The 19,935-nt window shown below is 60.0% G+C and overlaps 1 protein-coding gene across 1 annotated transcript; it reads left to right on the top strand.

Annotated features, from left to right (window-relative positions):
- Window positions 1-1,419: 1,419 nt before the first annotated feature.
- TCF7L1 (transcription factor 7 like 1) lies at window positions 1,420-16,754 on the top strand. Its single transcript, XM_066567233.1, has 11 exons — window positions 1,420-1,496; window positions 2,214-2,344; window positions 10,807-10,890; window positions 11,178-11,310; window positions 11,762-11,864; window positions 12,399-12,482; window positions 12,821-12,964; window positions 13,830-13,989; window positions 14,499-14,606; window positions 14,884-14,959; window positions 15,748-16,754. The coding sequence occupies exons 2-11, from the start codon at window positions 2,279-2,281 to the stop codon at window positions 16,140-16,142; spliced, it is 1,353 nt and encodes a 450-aa protein (XP_066423330.1). The 5' UTR covers window positions 1,420-1,496; window positions 2,214-2,278; the 3' UTR covers window positions 16,143-16,754.
- Window positions 16,755-19,935: the final 3,181 nt, after the last annotated feature.

Below are 19,935 nucleotides of genomic sequence, written 5' to 3' on the forward strand. Positions count from 1 at the left end.
GGAGCGGGGCAGGGCCAGCCGGCACGACCCCCCGCAGCTGCCTCCTGCTTTTCCTTGGGAATCTTGGGCAGGGGGGACCGGGGTCACCAGCGATTCCGACGGTACAAAAGCCTTTTCATGAAGTATTTCAGGCACAGCAACTGAAGGAGCTTTGTGGCGCAGAGCGAGGGGCTGCCCTGCCGGGGGGCGGCGGGGGCTGCTGGCCCCGGAGGTCTGGGGGCTGGAGGTGCCTGGGATTGGGGTTCACGGCCAGGCTGTGGGTGATGGCACCGAGACAAAGCCTCGGCGATGATGGATTGAGCCCCGTGTGGTGCCACCCCGCCAGCCGTGCGGGAACGAGCCCACCCTGTAAAAAAAAAAAAAAAAAAAAAAGGAGAAAAAGGTTTTTTTGGATGTCTGTCCTGCGGGCTGGGCTCCCGTCATGGCAGGATCGTGATCCCAGTGTGGGGAGGGGTGGGCATGTGCCCCGGAGCGTTCCCTGGGGTGGGGGACAGGGGCACAGGGGTGGGATGGGGGCACCACGGGTGGGATGGAGACACCCCGGGAGGGATGGGGGCACCATGGGTGGGATGGGGGCACCCAGATGGGAAGGGACACCCAGGGAGGGATGGGGGGGACCCAGGGCACGAGGGGGACCCCAGGGCGGGGTGGCAGGAACACGGGCAGAAAGAGGGGGACCATGAGTAAGCTGAGAACACTCAGATGTGTCAGGAGTGTCACCCCGCGTGGGATGGGGGGGACTGGAACCCTCGGACGGGAGGTGACACCCCGCACGGGACGGGGGGCACGGGTGGGAGGTGACACCCTGCGTGGGACGGGGGGATCCCAGCTGGGGCACCCCGGGCCGGCTGGGGGAGCCCCGGATGGGATGAGGGCGGCACGGACGGGATGGGGGAGCCCGGACGGGATGGGGGGGGCCCGGAACGTGCAGGGAGCCCCGGTCGCGGCGGGACCGAGCGGGGCCGGTGCGGGGCCGGTGCGGGACCCTTGCGGAGCGGAGCGGGCCCGGCGGGGCGGCGCGAGCCCCTGCCCGGCCCCCGGTGTCGGTTTGCATCCCGGCTCCTCCCCGCCCCGCCGCCCCGCGCATTCCCGACCCTCCGGGCGGTGGCGGCGGCGGCGGCGGGGCCCGGCGGGGCCGGGGCGGGACCCCACGATGCCGCAGCTGGAACCCACGGGGGGGGACGACCTGGGGGCCCCCGACGAGCTCATCGCCTTCCAGGACGAGGGCGAGGAGCAGGACAAGGGCGCGGGGCGCGGCTCGGCCCACGGGGACCTGGACGAGCTCAAGTCCTCGCTGGTCAGCGAGACCGAGAACCGGGGGGGCCCCGGCGCCGCGGCCGGCCCCGGCCCCGAGGTGAGGCGGGGGGCGGCGGCGGGGAGCCGGGGGGAGGCGCCCCCCGCCCGGCCCCGCTCCGCTCACCGCCTCTCCCCGCAGGCGGAGCGGCCCCCGCCGCCCCGGGAAAGTTTCCAGAAGCCGCGGGACTCTCTGGCAGAAGGTACCGGACCCCCCCTCCCCGCTCCCCGCCGCATCCCCCGGGACCCGCCGGCACTTCCCAACTTCTTTGTTTCCGCCCCCGCTGCGGGCGGGACCCCTTGTGTGCCCCCCCCGCCCCACCGTGTCCTCCGCTCCTCCCCGCGGTGTCCCCCTGGGGCCGGGTCCCGCTCCCCCCTTGTGTGTCCCCCCCGTGTCCCCCCTCCCCCGTGTCCCCCCTCCCACGTCCCCGCCCCGGTAACCGGCCCCGGGCATGGATCGGTGCCCCCGTGGCTGCACGACGCCCCCGGGACCGGCTCCGTTCGGGGGGGAGTGACCGGCACCGGGAGCCGCCACCCCGGGGCTGCCCCGCGCAGCCGAGACCCCCCCAGAAGGACCAGGGACACCCCCAAGGGAACTGTCCGGGCCCCTCCCCAGCGGGGATCCCCCAAAAGACCCCCCCGAGGGGCTTGGGCACCCCCAGAGGGGCGCACCCAGCTGCCCCCCGGGTGGGAATCCCTAGAAAATCGAGAAACCCCGAGAACATCAAGGACCCCCCCCCCCCCAAGCGACTTGGGCCCCGCCGAGGGACCCACCCACCCTCCGCGAGAACCAAGGACTCCCCCAAAATTCCGTCGGAGACGCCCGGAAGAACCCGCGACCCCCCCCAAGGGATTTGGGCATCCGCCGAGTGTCGCCCCCGCCCGCCGCCCCCTGACGCCCCCCTCCCTTCTCTCCGCAGTGGTCAGACGGCAGCAGGATGGGGGTTTCTTCAAGGGCCCCCCCTACCCCGGGTACCCCTTCCTGATGCTCCCGGAGCTGGGCAGCCCCTACCTCGCCAACGGAGCCCTGTCCCCCGGCGGAGCCCGCACCGTAAGTGCCCCCCGGGCCCTCCCCAGCCTCTCCTCACCTCGCGCCGGTGCTCAGACCCCCCCAAGCCCGTCCTGCAGCAAAGCGACCACCTGATGCTAAAAAAAACCCTCAAGAAATTTGGTTTATTTATTTTACTTTTGGCTCACTTCGCCCCTTTTGGGGGGGAGCTTTGAGGGGGGTGGGGAGTTTGGGGGGGCTTCGCTCCGGGGGACCCGCCCCGAAACCTGACCCTGAGCCGCTGCTTTTCTCATTTAAAAGGGTTTTAGAGCCGTTAATGGGCCAACATTGGCCGCGGGGGGAGAAGTGATTAAGCAAATTGAGCGAGAACTGGGGGGGGTGGGAGAGGGGGAGCGACCCCCTCCCCTCGGCAGAGTCCCTCGGCCCCCAAACCATCCCGCTCAACCTCTCGGGCAGCATCCGAAAGTGATTTGAGGGATGTGAAGGTGCTTTAGGAACACAAGGTGTTCCCTACGGGGCCATCCCGGGAGGAATTCTGAGCCCCCGCCCCGAGGGAGGAGGGAATTCTCAGCCCTCCGGGGGTGCCGACCCCTCGGGGAGGGATGCTGACAGTGGGAGCCCCCCTCGCTCCTGATTGTCCAGGTGTAATCTCGCTCCGGTGATGCTTTTCCACGTGTTATTTCTCCGGATCCACAGGGAACTGCGTTCCCATGTGGAGCCTACATGGGGATAACAATGTTTGTAATGGTTCGGAATCCCGGAACCCGGCTGGTTCGCCCGGAGGGTTTTCCGTATTTTGAGGGTTTTCCTACTTTTGCTTTCCTGGAAGCAACTGGTTGGAGCGGCCGTGAAGTGCAAATCCCGGGATGGGGAGGGCAGATAAGCTAATTATCCCGGCTGGATAAAGGTTGTATTCCCAATTTGTCACTCCTGGGATTAGGAGGTTTTGGGGATGAAGCAGGACTGACCGCGATGCCAAACACTGGCAGGGAATCCGGGATAATGAGCAGGGATTGGGCTCGGGATCCGTCACAAGCGGCCACTAACGATGATTTAATGAATCCCAGAAAGGGGATTAATTAACAAGGGCTGGAGCGGGTGTCGCCTCCCGGATGTTTCAGAGGGATGGCTGGGGTTGGGAAAGCCTGGATTTGGGCTGAATTCCGACGGAATGGGGCCTCCGGTTGGTGAGGGGCGTGTGGGGATGCTGGGGGCGGGTCGGGGGATTGCGTGATGCTCTGGATGCCACGGGAGAGCAGCAGAGCTCTGTGCCCAGCACCAAGCCCCTTCTGTGAGCCCCCACGGTGTGCAGCACAGGGATCCATCCCCCAGACCCCAGCATGGGCACGGTGTCCCCAGGCCCACATTGGATCCATCTGGGCACAGCACCCTGACCCTGAGCATCCTCAATCAAACAGAAGAGTCAGGACAGGGCATCCTTGGTCCTGCTCTGGATCCATCTGGGCACAGCACCCTGACCCTCACCCAGACCCAGCAAGGCTCAGCATCCTCAATCAGACAGGAGACTGCAGACAGAGGATCCTTGGCCCAGGTCTGGATCCAGCCAGGCTCAGCACCTGTGATCCTGTGCAGCATCCTCAACCCCACACCAGATCCTGCTGGCTCAACATGATCGATCTCCTGCTGGATCCTGTTCCTGATCCCTCCAGGCATCCCTGACCCCGTCTGGGCACAGCATCCTGGATCTGACCCTGGATCCACGCAGGCTCAGCCTCCTCACTCCACACCTTGGCCTCTGGGAACAGAATCCTTGATGGAGCTGGACGCAGCATCTGGATACACCCAGGCACAGCTTCCCAGCCCTGTGCTGGACACAGGACCCCTGATCCCTCCTGGATACACCCAGCCACAGCTGGACAGTGCACCCTGATCCCTCCTGGATACACCCAGGCACAGCTTCCCTGTCCTCTGCTGGACAGAGCACCCTGCTCCTTCCTGGATACATCCAGGCACAGCTGGACACAGCACCCGGATACACCCAGGCAGAGTTTCCCAGCCCTGTGCTGGACACAGCACCCCGGATACACCCAGGCAGAGTTTCCCAGCCCTGTGCTGGCAGCAGCCTCCCAGTCCCCCTGGATCCAGCCCCACATCCCCACATCCCCACACGCAGCACGGCTCGAGGGCACCGAGCTCCAAAGCCTCATCCTCAGGATGAGCCTGGACACGCGGAGCTCCGGGGTGGCAGGAGGCACAGCCTGCCTCGGGAACATCCTTCCCCCGTTTCCTTGTTGGTTTTGCCCCGGTGTTGGAGGGAAGGCGCTGATCTGCAGGACGCAGCCATCCCGGAGGCCGTGGCACCCACCCAGGTGCTGTGGGTTGAAGGGAGAAGGAAGGTTCTGGGAGAAGAAACCCAAACCCCAGATAATCTCCAGGGCTGGGAGGTGCTCCGAGGAGGTGGCCAGGAAGGTGTTGGATCCAGGGGATGGATGAGTCTGCAAGTGCCAGCGCTGATCTGACAGCCAAACAGCTGGAGGACTTACTTTGGAATACTGGGAATTCTGCATTTCTCCACTCCAAAATCTGGGATATCTATGGAAATCTGGGGAATGTTTAGGAATCTGGTTACACAGTGCCTTCCCACACTCCAAACCAGGAGAAGAAGTCACATCCCTGTGCCAACCCACCAAGCACCAATGGATGGATGCTCCTGCTCTTCAATCTGTGTGAATTCATTTTGCTCCTGGGTTACTTCCAGCTGGGATCCTGGAATTTGGGAAGTCTCCATGGTCCCCAGGATCACTTCCCTGGCAGTTTCTGCCCAGAGAGAATTTTGGGGCTCTGCTCTGATGGTGAAAGAATTTGCTGGAATCTAACGATGGCATTGTTTGGAGCAGCCTTTCTGCCAATTTTCCTCAATTCCAACCAGGAATTTGGGACCTGTGAGGCTGTGTTTGGCTCCTTGGGATCATTCCCAACAACACAAAGGTCTGCAAGGTGGATGGAGAGGAAATACCCTGGATGTGCCTGAGCTGGATGGATGCAAATCCCCATTGCCACGATGCCGGATCCATTCCATCAGGATGGTGTGGAGCTGATGGGTTTTACCCCAAACCCAGAACGAGAGGGATCCATACTGGGTAAAACCTCATCCCAGCATCTTCCTCCTGCTTGGGAAGTAGATGGGAACCAGGCACAGAGCAGCGACCATGCACAGGATTGGCACCATTCCCAAAAAAACCAGTTTAACCCCAGGAATTCGAGTCTGGAGGCGAGGATTTAAATAAATCCAAACCTTCCTCAGGCGTGGAATTCCATCCAAACAGCTCTCCCGACGCCGTGCCGGTGTAATTAATGCACCTCGGTGTAATTAATGCGCCTCGGCAGGCTGCGATCCCAAAATAAATGAGGGAAAAATCCATAACCTGGACCTATTCCGGCTTTTTTTGCGCCACTCCTGCGATGAATTCCCGAGGATACAGAGCCCTATCTGTCTCCTAAAGAAAATAGATCCTTAACTGCGCTGCTGCCAAGGAAAATGATTAAAATACGGATTTTTGGCAGGGAAAAGGGCTGCTCCAAAAACCGGGCGGGTCTTGCTGGCGGCTCTGGCAGAGCCTGGAGGGATTTTGGCACTGGGATGCGGATGGAGGTGTTGGAATGGGGGGATTTTTCTGGCGTGAGGGCCCGCTCTCAGCATCCTGGGACCACGGCAGTTCCTCCTCCTTCCTGCTGCGCTAATTTGGGATTTTCTCATTTATTTGGGATTTGCCCCCCACCAGCGCCGCCTTCCTTCCCCACCTGGCAAATATTAAGGAAAAACCCCGGTTTTTCCCCACGTTTTGGCTTGTCCTCGTTGCTGTGTGCAGCTGCTGGGCTGATCCAGCCCTTCCCGGCCCTGAGCCCTCCCCGTGCCTCAGTTTCCCTGCTGCCAGCCTCTGCAGGGCTGCCGCACACAATGGCCCCTTTATCCCGCTCCTTAATTATGCTCTTCGGCTAATTACCCCGCGGGCGGGGTTTGCAGACCTACAGGAGGTTTCCACCCCCCGAACCTCCCTCCTCCCTCCTTTTCTAACACGATTCCCAAATTAAAGCGATGAAGTAAGTGCTCGGGGCGCCTCTGCTCAGCCCTGGGATTGTTCCGGGACTGAGGCGCATTCATCATCCTTCTGGAATTCCCAGCAGCTGCTTTTCATTAGTTTTCCTTCCTTGAAGTCGCGGGCGGGAGCTCGGGAGGGAAGAGGAACCCGGGGGGAAGTGCCCGGTGCATCCTGGATGGAGGAAGAGGAGGGATAAGGGAAGAAGGGTCGGGACTGGGAGCGGGTGTGTTGTGTTCAGTCTCTGGGAGTTTGGGGAAAGGGGACGGAGGTGGGGAGGAGGAGGAGGGGGAGGGCTGATGTGCCCCTCCTCGGTTTGCCTTTTTTCTGGTGGATTTTTGGCAGGGATTTCGCCCCTGTGTGTTCAGCCCGGGGATCCCTGGCGATCTTGGGGATCCCTGGGGATGCTGAGGGTGCTGCTCAGGGCTCGGCAGAGGGCGGGGAGGGGCAGCACTGGGGCTGGCTGTGCTGGTGTCACCCCCAGCCTGAGGATGCTCTGGACAGGGCTGTTGGTGGCCAGGGCAGGCTGAGCCCGCTGCTCCTGCTGGGATCCCCCGGAGGATGCAGGACATGAATGGATCCATTGAGGGAGCTGCGGACAAAAGCCTGGGCCAGCAGCAGGGTCTGGGGCCACTGGCTGTGGGGACAGGGAGCAGGGCTGGCAATTGGGGTCCTCTGTGGTGGGGGAGGCTCGGGGCACCCAGTGAGGAGCAGGGCCAGGGCCACCCTGGGCTGTCCCCACTGCAGTGCTCCAGCCTCATCCCCAGCGTCCCACGGATCCCATCCCACGGATCCCATCCCATCCCCATCCCATCCCGTGCATCCCATCCCATCCCACGGATCCCATCCCATCCCACGGATCCCATCCCACGGATCCCATCCCATCCCACGGATCCCATCCCATCCCACGGATCCCATCCCACGGATCCCATCCCACAGATCCCATCCCATCCCATGGATCCCATCCCACTGATTCCATTCCCATCCCACTGATCCCATCCCATCCCATGGATCCCATTCCCATCCCATGGATTCCATCCCCATCCCATCCCATGGATCCCATCCCATCCCATGGATTCCATCCCATTCCCATCCCATGGATCCCATCCCATCCCATCCCTGGGCCCCAGCTCTCCCTCAGGTGCCCCGGTGTCCCCAGGGTGCTGATGTGGGATCTGTGGGTGGAGATCAGGTAGCACAAGTCCCACCTCTCCAAGCTCATCCCAAATTGAGTTTGGTTTTTTTGTTGTTTTTTTTTTTTTTAACTTATTTTTCATCTCCCAGCCACTTTTCCCACCTCCCCACCCCAGCCCCTGTGGCATTTCCCATCTGGTGTCTGTGGCTGTGTTATGGGAATGGACAAACATCTGTTGTTAGGGTGTCACAAGCCCTCATTCCCACCCCAAAATTCCTGTCCCCAGCTGGGACACCCTTTGCCTGGCTGCTGTCACCCAGAAAATGCCAGAAGGGAACCTGGAGATGTCTCCTGCATCAACCCTACATCAGCCTGTAGAAACCCTAAATCCTGGTGGGAAAAGAACTCCTATTTTGGGGAATTTTGGGGTTCTCCCTGGAATGTGGGGGTGCAGGAGACCCTCCAGGAGTCTCCTGGCTGGAATTTGTCATCCTGGTGCTCATGGGCAACATCTGGAGGAGATTATTTGGCTGGGAAGCGGAGGGATGGCGGGGGTGGGGGAGAGATTTATGTCTCCTTGCCTGGGCTGTAAATCCAGCTGTAATTGGGATTTCTGCCTCCCCAGTTATCCCAGGGAATGCAGCAGCTGTGGGGCCGGGATGCTCCTGGCTTTGCTCCCTGGTTGTTGGCGCTGGGGTGATTTGTTGGGGTGTGAAGGACACCCCGTCCACCCCAGGAGGGTGAGAGGCCAGGTCCCCTCTCCTTTCCCCCTTTCCCATTTTTCTCCTTTTCCCGTTCCCTTTTTCCCCATTTTGGGGCTTCCCCCAATCCCCATTGGTGCCATCCCCATTGCAGCATCCCTGGGTGCAGCCCCAGGCCCTTCTGCCAGGGCAGATTTGGGGTTTTTTTCCCACCTTCTTATGCCCAAACACAAAGTTTTAAGGAACTGGATGATGCATTGAGCCCAGCATCCCCATTTCTCTCCAAAATCCCATTCCCTGTCACTCCTGGAGCCAAATTTGGGTGTTTTTTTCCCAAACAATCCAGTGACACTGCTCAAACCTTGATCTTGGGATGCCATGGGGCTGCAGTGGCCACACCTGGACGAAGATTTTGGGGGCCTCCATTAAACATCCTACAAACCCCCATTTCCTGCCCCAATGCTTGGCCTGTCCTGTCTGGCCTGGCGTGATTTTGGGATGAATTTTGGGGGAAAGGGGAGCAGAGGGGCCAGGGCAGGGGGACAGGAGGGGCTGGGACACACGGCTGGCTGATGGAGCCCTGGGACAGGGTGACAAAAAACCCTCTGGGACACGGGCCATGGGCACGTGGAGCTGCCAGGACCTGCAGCCCTGGGGTTCTGCCACACCAGGACCCTCAGTGGGACCCTCAGTGGGACCCAGGGCCCCTGCCAGCCCCACCAGGGGCTCTCCCCCTTCCCAGGGAAGCAGCACAGCTGGGCTGGGGCCTGGGCAGAGCAGGAGGAGTGGGAATCCTCTGCTGAACGCCCCCGGTTGGACCTCAGGGCATCCCCTGGCCCCCTCTTCTGGGTCTGGGGGCTCCCAGGGGGCTGGGCTCCAGCAGGGAAGGAGTTACCCCTGCTTTTAATTGGCTGGTAACGAGCACCCAGGGCTGGCTCTAATCTCTCTGGAATGTGACCGATTTTCAACTATTTTCCTCTTTTTAATTTTTTTTTTGCTGCTGTTTCACAGCTCGGGTCCCCAGTGGGGGGACAGTGGGGGCTGTGTCCCAGCTGGAGCCACGGGATGGGGAGGAAGTGGAGGGGAGAGGGGAGGGGGGGTCATTTTGTCATTTCTCCACATCACCACTGAACCATTCGGCAGCTCCCCCCGCTTTGTGTACTCTGAAAGAGTCCCCCCTGTTCCTCCCTTTCCCTTCCCCAGGCTCCCGAAATGGCCCCAAAATGAGAATCAGCCTTTTATCCCCAGAGCTTCCCCCAGGGCTGTCCCCATCCCCTGGCGCCTCCTCTTCTTACAGGGCAGCCCAGAAAGCCCCTCTGGGCTGGGGCTGGGGGGGTCAGAGCTGGCGGGCACCTCCTGCTCTGTCCTGGACATGGACACACAACTGGGGGAGCACCGAGGGTCTCGTCCGGTGCTTGGAGTGTGGGAGGGGGCTGGGGACAGGGGGGTGACCCCAGTGTGGGGTCTGGGGACAGGGGGGTGACCCCAGTGCCAGCCCAGTGTGGCCCTGGAGCTCTCGGGACATTTTGGCCCTGAGGATGAGCCAGATTTGGAGGGAGCAGCAAAGGTGTCCCTTGGGGAACAGCTCCTCATGCCAGGGAGGGATGGGGGACAGTGAGCTCAGGGGGTGACAGTGACAGCCAGCCCAGGGGGGACAGTGAGCCCACAGGTGACAGCTGGCAGGTCATGGCCAGTCCACAGGTGACAGCCTGGGGTGACAGTGACCCAGGTGTTTGGGGATCCCCTGTGCTGCGGCAATGGTGGGATCATGAGGGATCCTCATCAGCTCTGGGGCTGGGCTGTGCCGGGGGGTCCTGGGTGGGGGTCCTGGAAGGGTTAACGCTGCCCCAAGCTCCTGCTGGGTTTTCTCTCCAGCTGCCCCGGCTCAGGCAGGTTTGTGTCTGGGGAAATTCCTGCAGCAGCTGCTGCAGCCACGTTCCCACATTCTGCAGCCCTGGCATCTCCAGGGACCCTCCCTCCCTCCCTCCTGCTGTCCTCGGGAGGTGCCTCTGGCCCCCCAAACACACACAAAGCCCCTTTTTTGGGGTGCCAGGGAGACACCCCAGAGTCACAGCACGATGTTAACCCAGAAAGGGAGAAAAACCCCAAAACCTCTTTGCCCATGGTTGGGGTGTCCTTGGCTGGCTGTGCAGGCAAGGCCAGGAAATGTTTTGGGGTCAGAGGGTTGTTGCTGAGCTAGGGAGGACTTTGGGATTAGGGGAAGTTTTGGGGCTGGGGAATGTTTTGGGGCTGAGTGGGGTGTTTCAGGGCTGGGGGTGTTTTGGGATCAGGAGGTGCTTTGAGACTAGGGATGTTTGGGGGTGTTTTGGGGTCAGAGGATGTTTGAGGCCAGGACTGGGGTGATTTTGGGGCTGGGGGTCTGTTTCAGGCCTGGTGCAGTGTCTGGGGCAGGGCTGTGTGGGGTCCCTGGAGGGCTGGGGTGGTTTTTGGGGGCAGGGTTTTTTTTGGGGGCAGGGGTTTTTTTGGGGCTGGGGGGGGGGGGGGGTTTGGGGGCAGGGGTTTTTTTGGGGCAGGGTTTTTTTGGGGCCGGGTTTTTTGGGGCCAGGGCTGCGTGGGGTCCCTGCAGGGCAGTGTCCATCCCTCCCACAGTACCTGCAGATGAAGTGGCCACTCCTGGACGTGCCGACCGGGGCCACGCTCAAGGACAGGAGCTCGCCCTCACCTGCCCACCTGGTGAGAGAGGGCAGCCCCCAGACCCAGGGGGGGTTCCCAGCACCCCCAGCCCTGCCAGGGACCCTCTCCCATTCCATGGGGGGGATTCGGGAGTGGTTTGGGCTGGGGAGGGATCTTAAAGAGCAAAGGGGGGCAGGGACACCCTCGGTGGGGCAGGGGCGCCATGACTGGGGCAGGAACACTGCCCTGGGGCAGTTTCAGGGCTGGTGGGACACCCCTGGCTGTGCTGCCCCGCTGCCCAGGGCTGTTCCCATGGGCTGAGCCCTGCCCTTGTGCACTCCCCACAGTCCAACAAGGTGCCCGTGGTGCAGCACGCCCATCACATGCACCCCCTGACGCCGCTCATCACCTACAGCAGCGAACCCTTCCAGCCCGGGTCACCCCCCGGGCACCTGAGCCCTGAGATCGACCCCAAAACGGGTGAGCGGGGCTGGGAGCATGGCTGGGGACTCCTGGGGGTGAATGGGGCTGGGGCACCTGGGGGGGAGCGGGGCTGGGGACACCTGGGGGACACCTGGGGATGAATGGGGCTGGGGGCACCTGGGGGGGAGCAGGGGGTGAATGGGACTGGGGGCACCTGGGGGTGAATGGGGTTGGGGCACCTGGGGGACACCAGGGGTTGAATGGGGCTGGGGCACCTGGGGGGGAGCAGGGGGTGGGGGAAAGATCTGGCGTGCTCAGAGGGGGGATCTGGGGTGCTCAAAGGCCGGATCTGGGGTGCTCAAAGGGCGGATCTGGGGTGCTCACAGGGGTCTGGGGTGCTCACAGGGATCTGGGCCGCTCACAGAAGGCTGCTGGGGGGCACGGGGGGCTCCCTGGCTGCCCTGGCCCTGCTCTGAGCCCCCGCTCCTGCCCCCTCTGCCCCTCACAGGGATCCCACGGCCGCCGCACCCCCCCGAGCTGCCCCCCTACTACCCCCTGTCCCCCGGGGCCGTGGGGCAGCTGCCACCCCCGCTGGGCTGGCTCGTGCCACAGTAAGGACGGGGGGCTCAGGGGGCTGGGAGGGGGCTGGCTGTGCTTGGGGGCAGAGTTTGGGGTTGGGGGACAGAGTTTGGGGTGCTGGGAGGGGGCTGGCTGTGCTTGGGGGCAGAATTTGGGGTTGGGGACAGAGTTTGGGGTGCTGGGAGGGGGCTGGCTGTGCTTGGGGGCAGAGTTTGGGGTTGGGGACAGAGTTTGGGGTGCTGGGAGGGGGCTGGCTGTGCTTGGGGGCAGAGTTTGGGGTTGGGGACAGAGTTTGGGGTGCTGGGAGGGGCCTGGCTGTGCTTGGGGGCAGAATTTGGGGTTGGGGACAGAGTTTGGGGTGCTGGGAGGGGGCTGGCTGTGCTGGGAATGGTCTGGCTGTGCTCAGGGGCAGTTTTAGGGTGCTGGGGCAGCTCCTGTTGGGGTGGGAAGGGAGGGGACTCCGTGCTGCTGGAAAATTTGGGAATCCCGCAGATGGAAAGAGCAGCGCAGGGGTGCCCATGAAGTGGAAAAGGATCTTTTTTCCCCAAAAGACTCGTGTTTTGTAGGCAAGGACAGCCCGTGTACTCCATCCCTGCTGGGGGCTTCCGGCACCCCTACCCCGCCCTGGCCATGAACGCCTCCATGTCCAGGTGGGGCTGGGCTTATGGGGCGGGTTTGGGGTCTCTGGGGCGGATTTGGGTTTTCTAGGGCAGATTTGGGGTCTCTGGGGCGGATTTGGGTTTTCTAGGGCAGATTTGGGGTCTCTGGGGTGGATTTGGGTTTTCTGGGGCGGATTTGGGGTTTCTAGGGTGGCTTTGAGGTTTCTAGGGTGGATTTGGGGTTCCAGCACGTTTTAGGGGTTTCCAGTGTGCGTTTTGGGTTCTGGCACGTTCTCGGGGCTCCCAGCTGGGGTGGGGCAGGGGCTCTCTGAACCCGGGCAGTTCTGGGGGGGTCCCATGCCCACCCCTGCTGTCTGTCCCCCCTGCAGTTTGATGTCCAGCCGCTTCTCCCCGCACGTGGTGCCCCCGCCCGGGCACGGGCTGCACCCCTCGGGCATCCCCCACCCCACCATCGTCTCCCCCATCGTCAAGCAGGAGCCCCCCCAGCCCAGCTCCAGCCCCGCCGGCACCTCGTGAGTGGGGACAGGGGCTGGGGGGGGACAGGGGCTGCTCCTGGGGGTCCTGACCCGGGGCGGTGCTCGCAGGGGTCCCAGGACGAGGAGAGAGAATCTTGACTCCCTGTTTCAGAAGGCTGGTTTATTATTTTATGATGTATATTATATCAAAATGATATGTTATAATATATTATAAATTAAAATTTTATTTAAAATTTTAAATAAAAAAATTAAATTTAAAGTAATAAAAAATTTAATTAAAAAATTAAATTTATAATGTCAAAATTTTAAATTATAAATTTAAAAATTAATATATTGAAATGATATCTTAATATATTACAACATGTATTATATATTATTGCATTATATATAATATATACTATGTATTATATTATACATTATTAATTATATATTAATATAATATATTAATATATTAATATAGTATGTAATGTATATTAATATATTATAATGTAATATAATATTATAGTATATAAATGATATATTAATATATTATATTAGAATTATATGTTAAAACTATACTAAAAGAATAGAAGAAAGGATTTCATCAGAAAGCTAGCAAAGAATAGAAAGAAATTATAACAAAAGAATATAAAATAATGATAATAAAATCTTGTGTCTGACCAGAGTCTGAGCCAGCTGGGCTGTGATTGGCCATTAATTAGAAACAACCACATGAGCCCAATCCCAGATGCACCTGTTGCATCCCACAGCAGCAGATAACCATTGGTTACATTCTGTTCCTGAGGCCTCTCAGCTTCTCAGGAGGAAAAATCCTAAGGAAGGGATTTTTCATACAACATGTCTGTGATTTTCCATGAAACGCGTCCGTGTCCCTGATCCCCCTGTCCCGCTCCCCCGGCAGGAAATCCCCCGTGGCCGTGAAGAAGGAGGAGGAGAAGAAGCCGCACATCAAGAAACCTTTGAACGCCTTCATGCTGTACATGAAGGAGATGAGGGCCAAGGTGGTGGCCGAGTGCACGCTGAAGGAGAGCGCGGCCATCAACCAGATCCTGGGACGGAGGGTACAGGGGGACCCCGGGGACACTGCAGAGACCCTGCTTTCACTTCTCCCCTGGATCAGACCCCACCTGGGCGCTGCCAGCCCAGGGAGCCCCAGGGAGCTCCTGCTGACCTGGCATGGGGTGGGCAGCAGGTGCTCAAGGTCTCCAGTGTGGATTTGGGGATTCCAGCCACCTCTGGGGTTTCCAGTGTGTGCCTTTGAGGTCTCCAGCATAGCCCTGGGCATCCTAGCACGTATTCGGTGTTTCTGGTGTGCATTTGGGGTCTCTAGCCTGGCTCTGAGGTCTCCAGTGTGGATCTGGGGATTCTCAGCCTGGTTTTGGGGCTCCCAGAGTGCCTCTGGGGTCTCCAGCGTGGATCTGGGGGTTCCCATCCTGGCTCTGGGGTCTCCAGTGGGGGTTTGGGGGTTCCCAGCCTGGCTTTGGGGTTCTTAGAGTGACTCTGGGGTCCCCAGCGTGGCTCTGGAGGTCCCCGGGGCAGTTCTGGGGTCCCCAGCGTGCTGTCCCCACAGTGGCACTCGCTGTCCCGGGAGGAGCAGGCCAAGTACTACGAGCTGGCGCGGAAGGAGCGGCAGCTGCACTCGCAGCTCTACCCGACCTGGTCAGCAAGGGACAACTACGTACGTTGACGCCCCTGGGGCCCCCAGCCCCTTCCTGGGGTCTGGCTGCCGGGGAGGGGGCTGGCTGTGCCTGGGGGGCAGAGTTTGGGAGTTTGGGGTGCTGGGAGGGGTCTGGCTGTGCTCAGGGGCAGAACTCAGGGGTCTGGCTGTGCTCAGGCTGCTGTGACAGCATGTGACGGTTCCAATCCCCTCCACGTGCTCTCCCATCCACATTTCCCACCCCAGCACCCCCGTGGCGGCCTGGAGCTGCGGGAGGAGCTGAAACTCTGTGTTCCAGGGCAAGAAGAAGAAGCGGAAGCGCGAGAAGCTGGCCCAGCAGCAGCAGCAGCAGCAGCAGGGCCCCGATGCCGACGGTGAGTGCCCCCCGCCCGTGTCCCCCTGTGCCCCTCATGCCCCTCATTGATAGGGCCCCAGGTCTTCTGATTAAGCTTAACCCCGAGCAAGGCAGTCTTTATTTATCTGGATAACTCAGTCCCTCTGGGAGACAGAGTGCCCGAATACCCGCCCAGCTCGAAGCCATGGCTACCTTTGGCAAGCTAAGTGATTTTCAGCTCTTTAGTGATTATCAGCTCTCTTAGGATTTCAGCTTGTGCTTGCCAAAAGCGCCGTAGGGCATGGGGCAGAAGCAGACATGAGAGAGGAGAAGGAGAGGTCCTGGCGTTCCACAGCAATGGGTTTATTGAGGGATCTGTGAAGGGTTCCAGCGATGGCTCTTCTTCTGCCGAATGGGCTAAAACAGCCCCTTTTTATAGGGTACAGGGGGATCCAAACTTGTCCAATAGTAAAGGTTAGGGAAAAAGTGACCTATGGGGTTACAGAGACAAGCTATAGGTCGAGAAGCTGAAGACTGGAGCTTATTTTGCTGTCTCATCATGACTCAGCAGTTCCTACTGTAAAGGCTCAGCCCTCCATGGAGCTCTGGCCAGCTCCATGGAGTCTGCTACACCTCATACTGCCGTCCCTGTCCCCTCACGCCGTCCCTGTCCCCTCACGCTGTGCCTGTCCCCTCCTGCCCCTCACGCTGTCCCTGTCCCCTCATGCCCCTCCTGCCCCTCACGCTGTCCCTGTCCCCTCATGCCCCTCACGCTGTCCCTGTCCCCTCACGCCCCCCGTGCCCCTCACGCCATGCCTGTCCCTGCAGGCTCGCTGCCCGCCCGGACCAAGAAGCCCTGTGTGGTGCCCTTCCTGCCCGAGAAGCCGTGCCCCAGCCCGGCCTCGTCGCACGGCTCCATGCTGGACTCTCCGGCCACGCCGTCGGCCGCTCTGGCCTCGCCGGCCGCGCCGGCCGCCACGCACTCGGAGCAGGCCCAGCCACTCTCGCTCACCACCAAGCCCGAGGCCCGGGCCCAGCTCAGCAAATCCTCCTCTTCCTCCTCCTCCTCCTCCTCCTCCTCCTCCTCGCTGCTCTCCAGGCCCGTCCCCTTCACCTCGGGGACCCCCTCGGCCCTGCTGGCCTCCCCCCCCGGCGCCATGCCGGCCGCCCTGGCCGCGCTGCAGACGCAGCCGCTGTCCCTGGTCACCAAACCCGCTGACTGAGGGACAAACCTCCCCTCCTTGTCCTCCCCACCCCGTCCCCTCCCCGCTGTACATTGCAGAAGCCACAATCAAGATTCGAACGCAGCCAAAACCGTTATTGGTCAATATTTGACCCTTTCTGAACTCTGTGGGAGCAGGCTCTGGAGGGAAGGGGCTTTCTGCTCAGAGCTGCTGCCAGCGGTCAACCTAAAGACTGTTTTTATTAAAAAAAAGGAGAGAAAAAAAAAAAAAGAAAAAAAAAATGGAATAGACCCTCCAGAAGGTGCCGCCGAGGGGGATCTCTGAGGGAGGAACTGATGCCCATCGCTGCCATGGAGCACAGAGATGGACCCTCACGGTGGTGCCAGCCCCTGCACGGCAGGTGTGGGCTGGAACTGGCTCTCCATCTCGGCTCCAGGAGCAGGAACGCCTCCAGCTGCTCCCAAAATCCTGCTCCATGCCCTGGCACGGAGCTGGTGCTGCCCCGGGGGTGCTGCTCCGTCGGTGCTGCTCCTGCCCACGCTCCCACTGGGCTGGGCAGGGCCTGGGGCTGAGCCCTGGGAGGGGTTGTGTTTTTATCACCTCAAAAAATCCTGTTATTTTTCACAAAAGGAAATAAAAACTGCAGCTGCAGCTGGCGGTGTGAGTGTGGTCTCTGTGGGAAGCGCTCGCCACTTTTCCTCTGCCACTTTCCTGGGAAATATCTCGGGATGGAATTCCTGCTCCTGAGCTCCAGCATCCCTGAACAGCTCTGGCCATGGGCTCAGGGGGATTTTGGGGTGCCACCAATAGAGTACAGCTTTGCTGGACTCACCCAGGCATCAGGACACGTGGGGTTGGGTGAACCAGTGCCTGAGGAGCCGGGCACTGGGAGTTACTGGTGTGTACTGGGTGCTCTGGGGCTGCTTCTTCCAAACCAGGCATGAAAAAGGACCTGCAGAAAACCAACCCGATGGATTTTCAACCCACTTGGAGTCCTCAGTCAGCTCCATACTTGGGTATATCAGGACTCTTTCCTCTCCTTGTATTTCAGCAGGAAAAATCCCCAATTTTCCCCCTGGAACTCATGATTTTGTCTCTGTTGCAGACTGACCTGGAGCCGCACCTGCCTGGAGTTAATTTACGGCGTTCATGGCCCTGTTCCATTCCCCTCTGGAACTCCCTGCCCTGCTCCTGCCTCCCAGGCCCAGCCTGGCTGCTCTCTACCTGCACCTCACCTTTATTTTGGGGACCACGGTGTCCCCCAGTTCCCAAACAGCATCAATGATGGGTGAGCCCATCCACAGCTGCTGGGTCTGCTGGGACTTTGGTGCATTTGGGGCACCAGGGACACTTTTTCCTCCTGTTGTGACATTTCTCTTCTCCTTTCCAGTGCTGAGAAGCCCCCAGGGAAGAGTTTGTAAGGAAGTGGAGCAGCAGCAGGCACCTGTCTGCAGGTAGGGGGAAAGGGAACTTCATGGGACTGAGGAGGATCTGTCTGTGTTTTCCAGATGTGAGAGGTGTTGGCATCCATATCTGCAGCAGAAAACACCTGGATTTTAGGATTTTCATACCAGAGCTGGGCAGAACTACAAAAACCCACCCCTGAACCAGGCCCCAGCCATGGGCACGGCCACAGGACACACCTGGGGCCAGCTCCAAAACCTTGTGGAAGCTCCTGATGCCTTTGCAAGCTCCAGCAGGAGCGTGGCTGCTCTGTCCAGCCCAGGACCATCATGTGGGCAGCTGGAATTGCCAGCTTGGAGCATCCCAGAGCTGCCAGAGCCAAGCTGGGAGCTGGGAGCAGCTGTGGGGGTCCCACCAAACCCCCCGAGTGCCCCCTTACTGTGGCCACACCCAGATTTGGGAGGTGCTTCCATTATTTACATTTCCAAATGATTTAAATTTCTTGCCTTCAGAGAGAAAAATGTGTGAATTCTGGCCTGGAGCTGGGGAGGAGAAGCCACGTGTCACATAGCCGGGGCTGAGGGGATTAGGGTCACCCAGAATGTGCGTGGCCATCGCCTGAAAAGAGCCAAAATTGAGCTTTTTTGAGAGAAACTGTTCCAAGAAAGTGATTTTTGGTGAGGAGGACGCTTGGCCCCGCTCTCCCCAGCACCAGGAGCAGGCTGGGGACAAGCAGCCCCTTGGATTGGATTTCGTGGGACATTAGAGGCATGGAGAGAGCCCTGTCACAGGGATTAAACCCCAGCCAGAGCCAGACAGCCTCAGACAGATGTTGGGCTCCAGCAGGAGAATATTCCTTTGTTTGACTCGAAGCTTTCCCATGGGGACAGGGAACATCTGTTCCACTCCCTGGTGGTGCTCTGGAGCTGGGGCAGGCTGGGGTGAGCCCTGCCAGGAGCACTCGGTCCCCAAGCCCTGCTCCTGGGCAGGAGGTGACACCAGGGGAGCAGTGCTGTCCACAGAAAATGGGATCTTTTTGGATTTTATTGTCCTCTGGAATGGTCCCATCATGGGGGTGAAAATGCAGGATTCAGGGTGGCTGTCCACGGAAAATGGGATTTTTTTGGATTTTATTATCCTCCGGAATGCTCCCACAGGAGCTGTGTCTGCCCACGGGAGGGGACTGGAGTTGTCCTTTAAGGACAACTTCCAGCCTAAACCATTCCCTGGTTCTAGAAGAGGGAAACTCTGGGGTATATAACCCTGAAAAAATCCAGCGTGTTTCCATTTGGGATGGTGTGACCAGGAGGTCTGGGGCTCCACTCGGCTTTGGGCAGGGTGGGCGATGTTCCTCATGATTTAACCCGTCCTCAGAGCTGGGGGGTGAAATGGAGCTGGCAGCCCGGGATGAGGGAGGTCTGGGATAGTCCCCAGCAGGGCTGGACTCTCTGGATGTGCCTCCAGGGGATCCAGGAGAGCTTTTGGGACACCTTGGGAGCACCTGGGCGCTCTCCTGGCTCTTTTCTGGACACGGGGCTCCTCCTGTCACCTCCTCCCGATTGTTTAATTGCAGCCCTGCCCCCCTGCAGGCTGGCCAGGCACTAATTGCAAAGCCTAATGAGGTCCCGGGGGTCTCCTGCAGAGACGGAGCTAATTAGGGGCTGCAGCACGAGCTCCGAGGTTTCTCCAAACCCCTTTTTGCTCGGGGGCTGGAGGGGAGGGCGCGCCAGATGTCCGGGGTGAGGCTGCAGCTCCCGTGCTCGGGGCTCCTGCCAAAGCAGCTGCTGCAGAGGCACTGGCTACACTTAATACATTTTAATTAGCGTCATTAAATTCTTCCATTTGCTAATTGTTTCTCCTTTTGATCCTTTACCCCGAGCAGATTAGCCCTCGGGGGGGAAGGGGCGGGCTGGGGGATGCAGACACGTCGGGCGAGGTGAGGACTTCATTATCCTGACACCAGACCTTGGGACAGCGGTGAAAACACCCCAATTAGCGCTAATTAGGGCCAGATCTGCGTGTCCAGCCTGCTCTGGGAAAGAGCCATCCCCAAAAAGTGAATTTGCAGGGACTGGTGAGAGCAGAGGGCACCGGGAGCGCCCCAAACCTGAAGGTGGAAAGGAGCTCAGCTCAGGTGAGAGCGGGCTCAGGTGTTGGGGGGTCCTTGGGGGTCCCTCCCAGCCTGGGATACCCCAGGATCTATGGACCAGGAGGCGAGGCGAGGGCACTGGTGCTCCTCATCCTCAGAAATGCTGGATCCTGTGCTGCCCACGGTGCTTGGGGCAGAATCCCAACCCCAGAGGCACAAACTTGGCCTGAGCTCAGCCTCTCCGGACTTCCAGGGGGTGGGTGGAAGCCGAGCATGAGAAACAGCCTCGGTTTTCTGTTTAAATCCCCAAAATGCGCTGGGCCAGCTGCTCTGGTCTCC

Source organism: Molothrus aeneus, chromosome 29, assembly GCF_037042795.1.
Source record: "Molothrus aeneus isolate 106 chromosome 29, BPBGC_Maene_1.0, whole genome shotgun sequence".
Lineage (NCBI taxonomy): Eukaryota > Metazoa > Chordata > Aves > Passeriformes > Icteridae > Molothrus > Molothrus aeneus.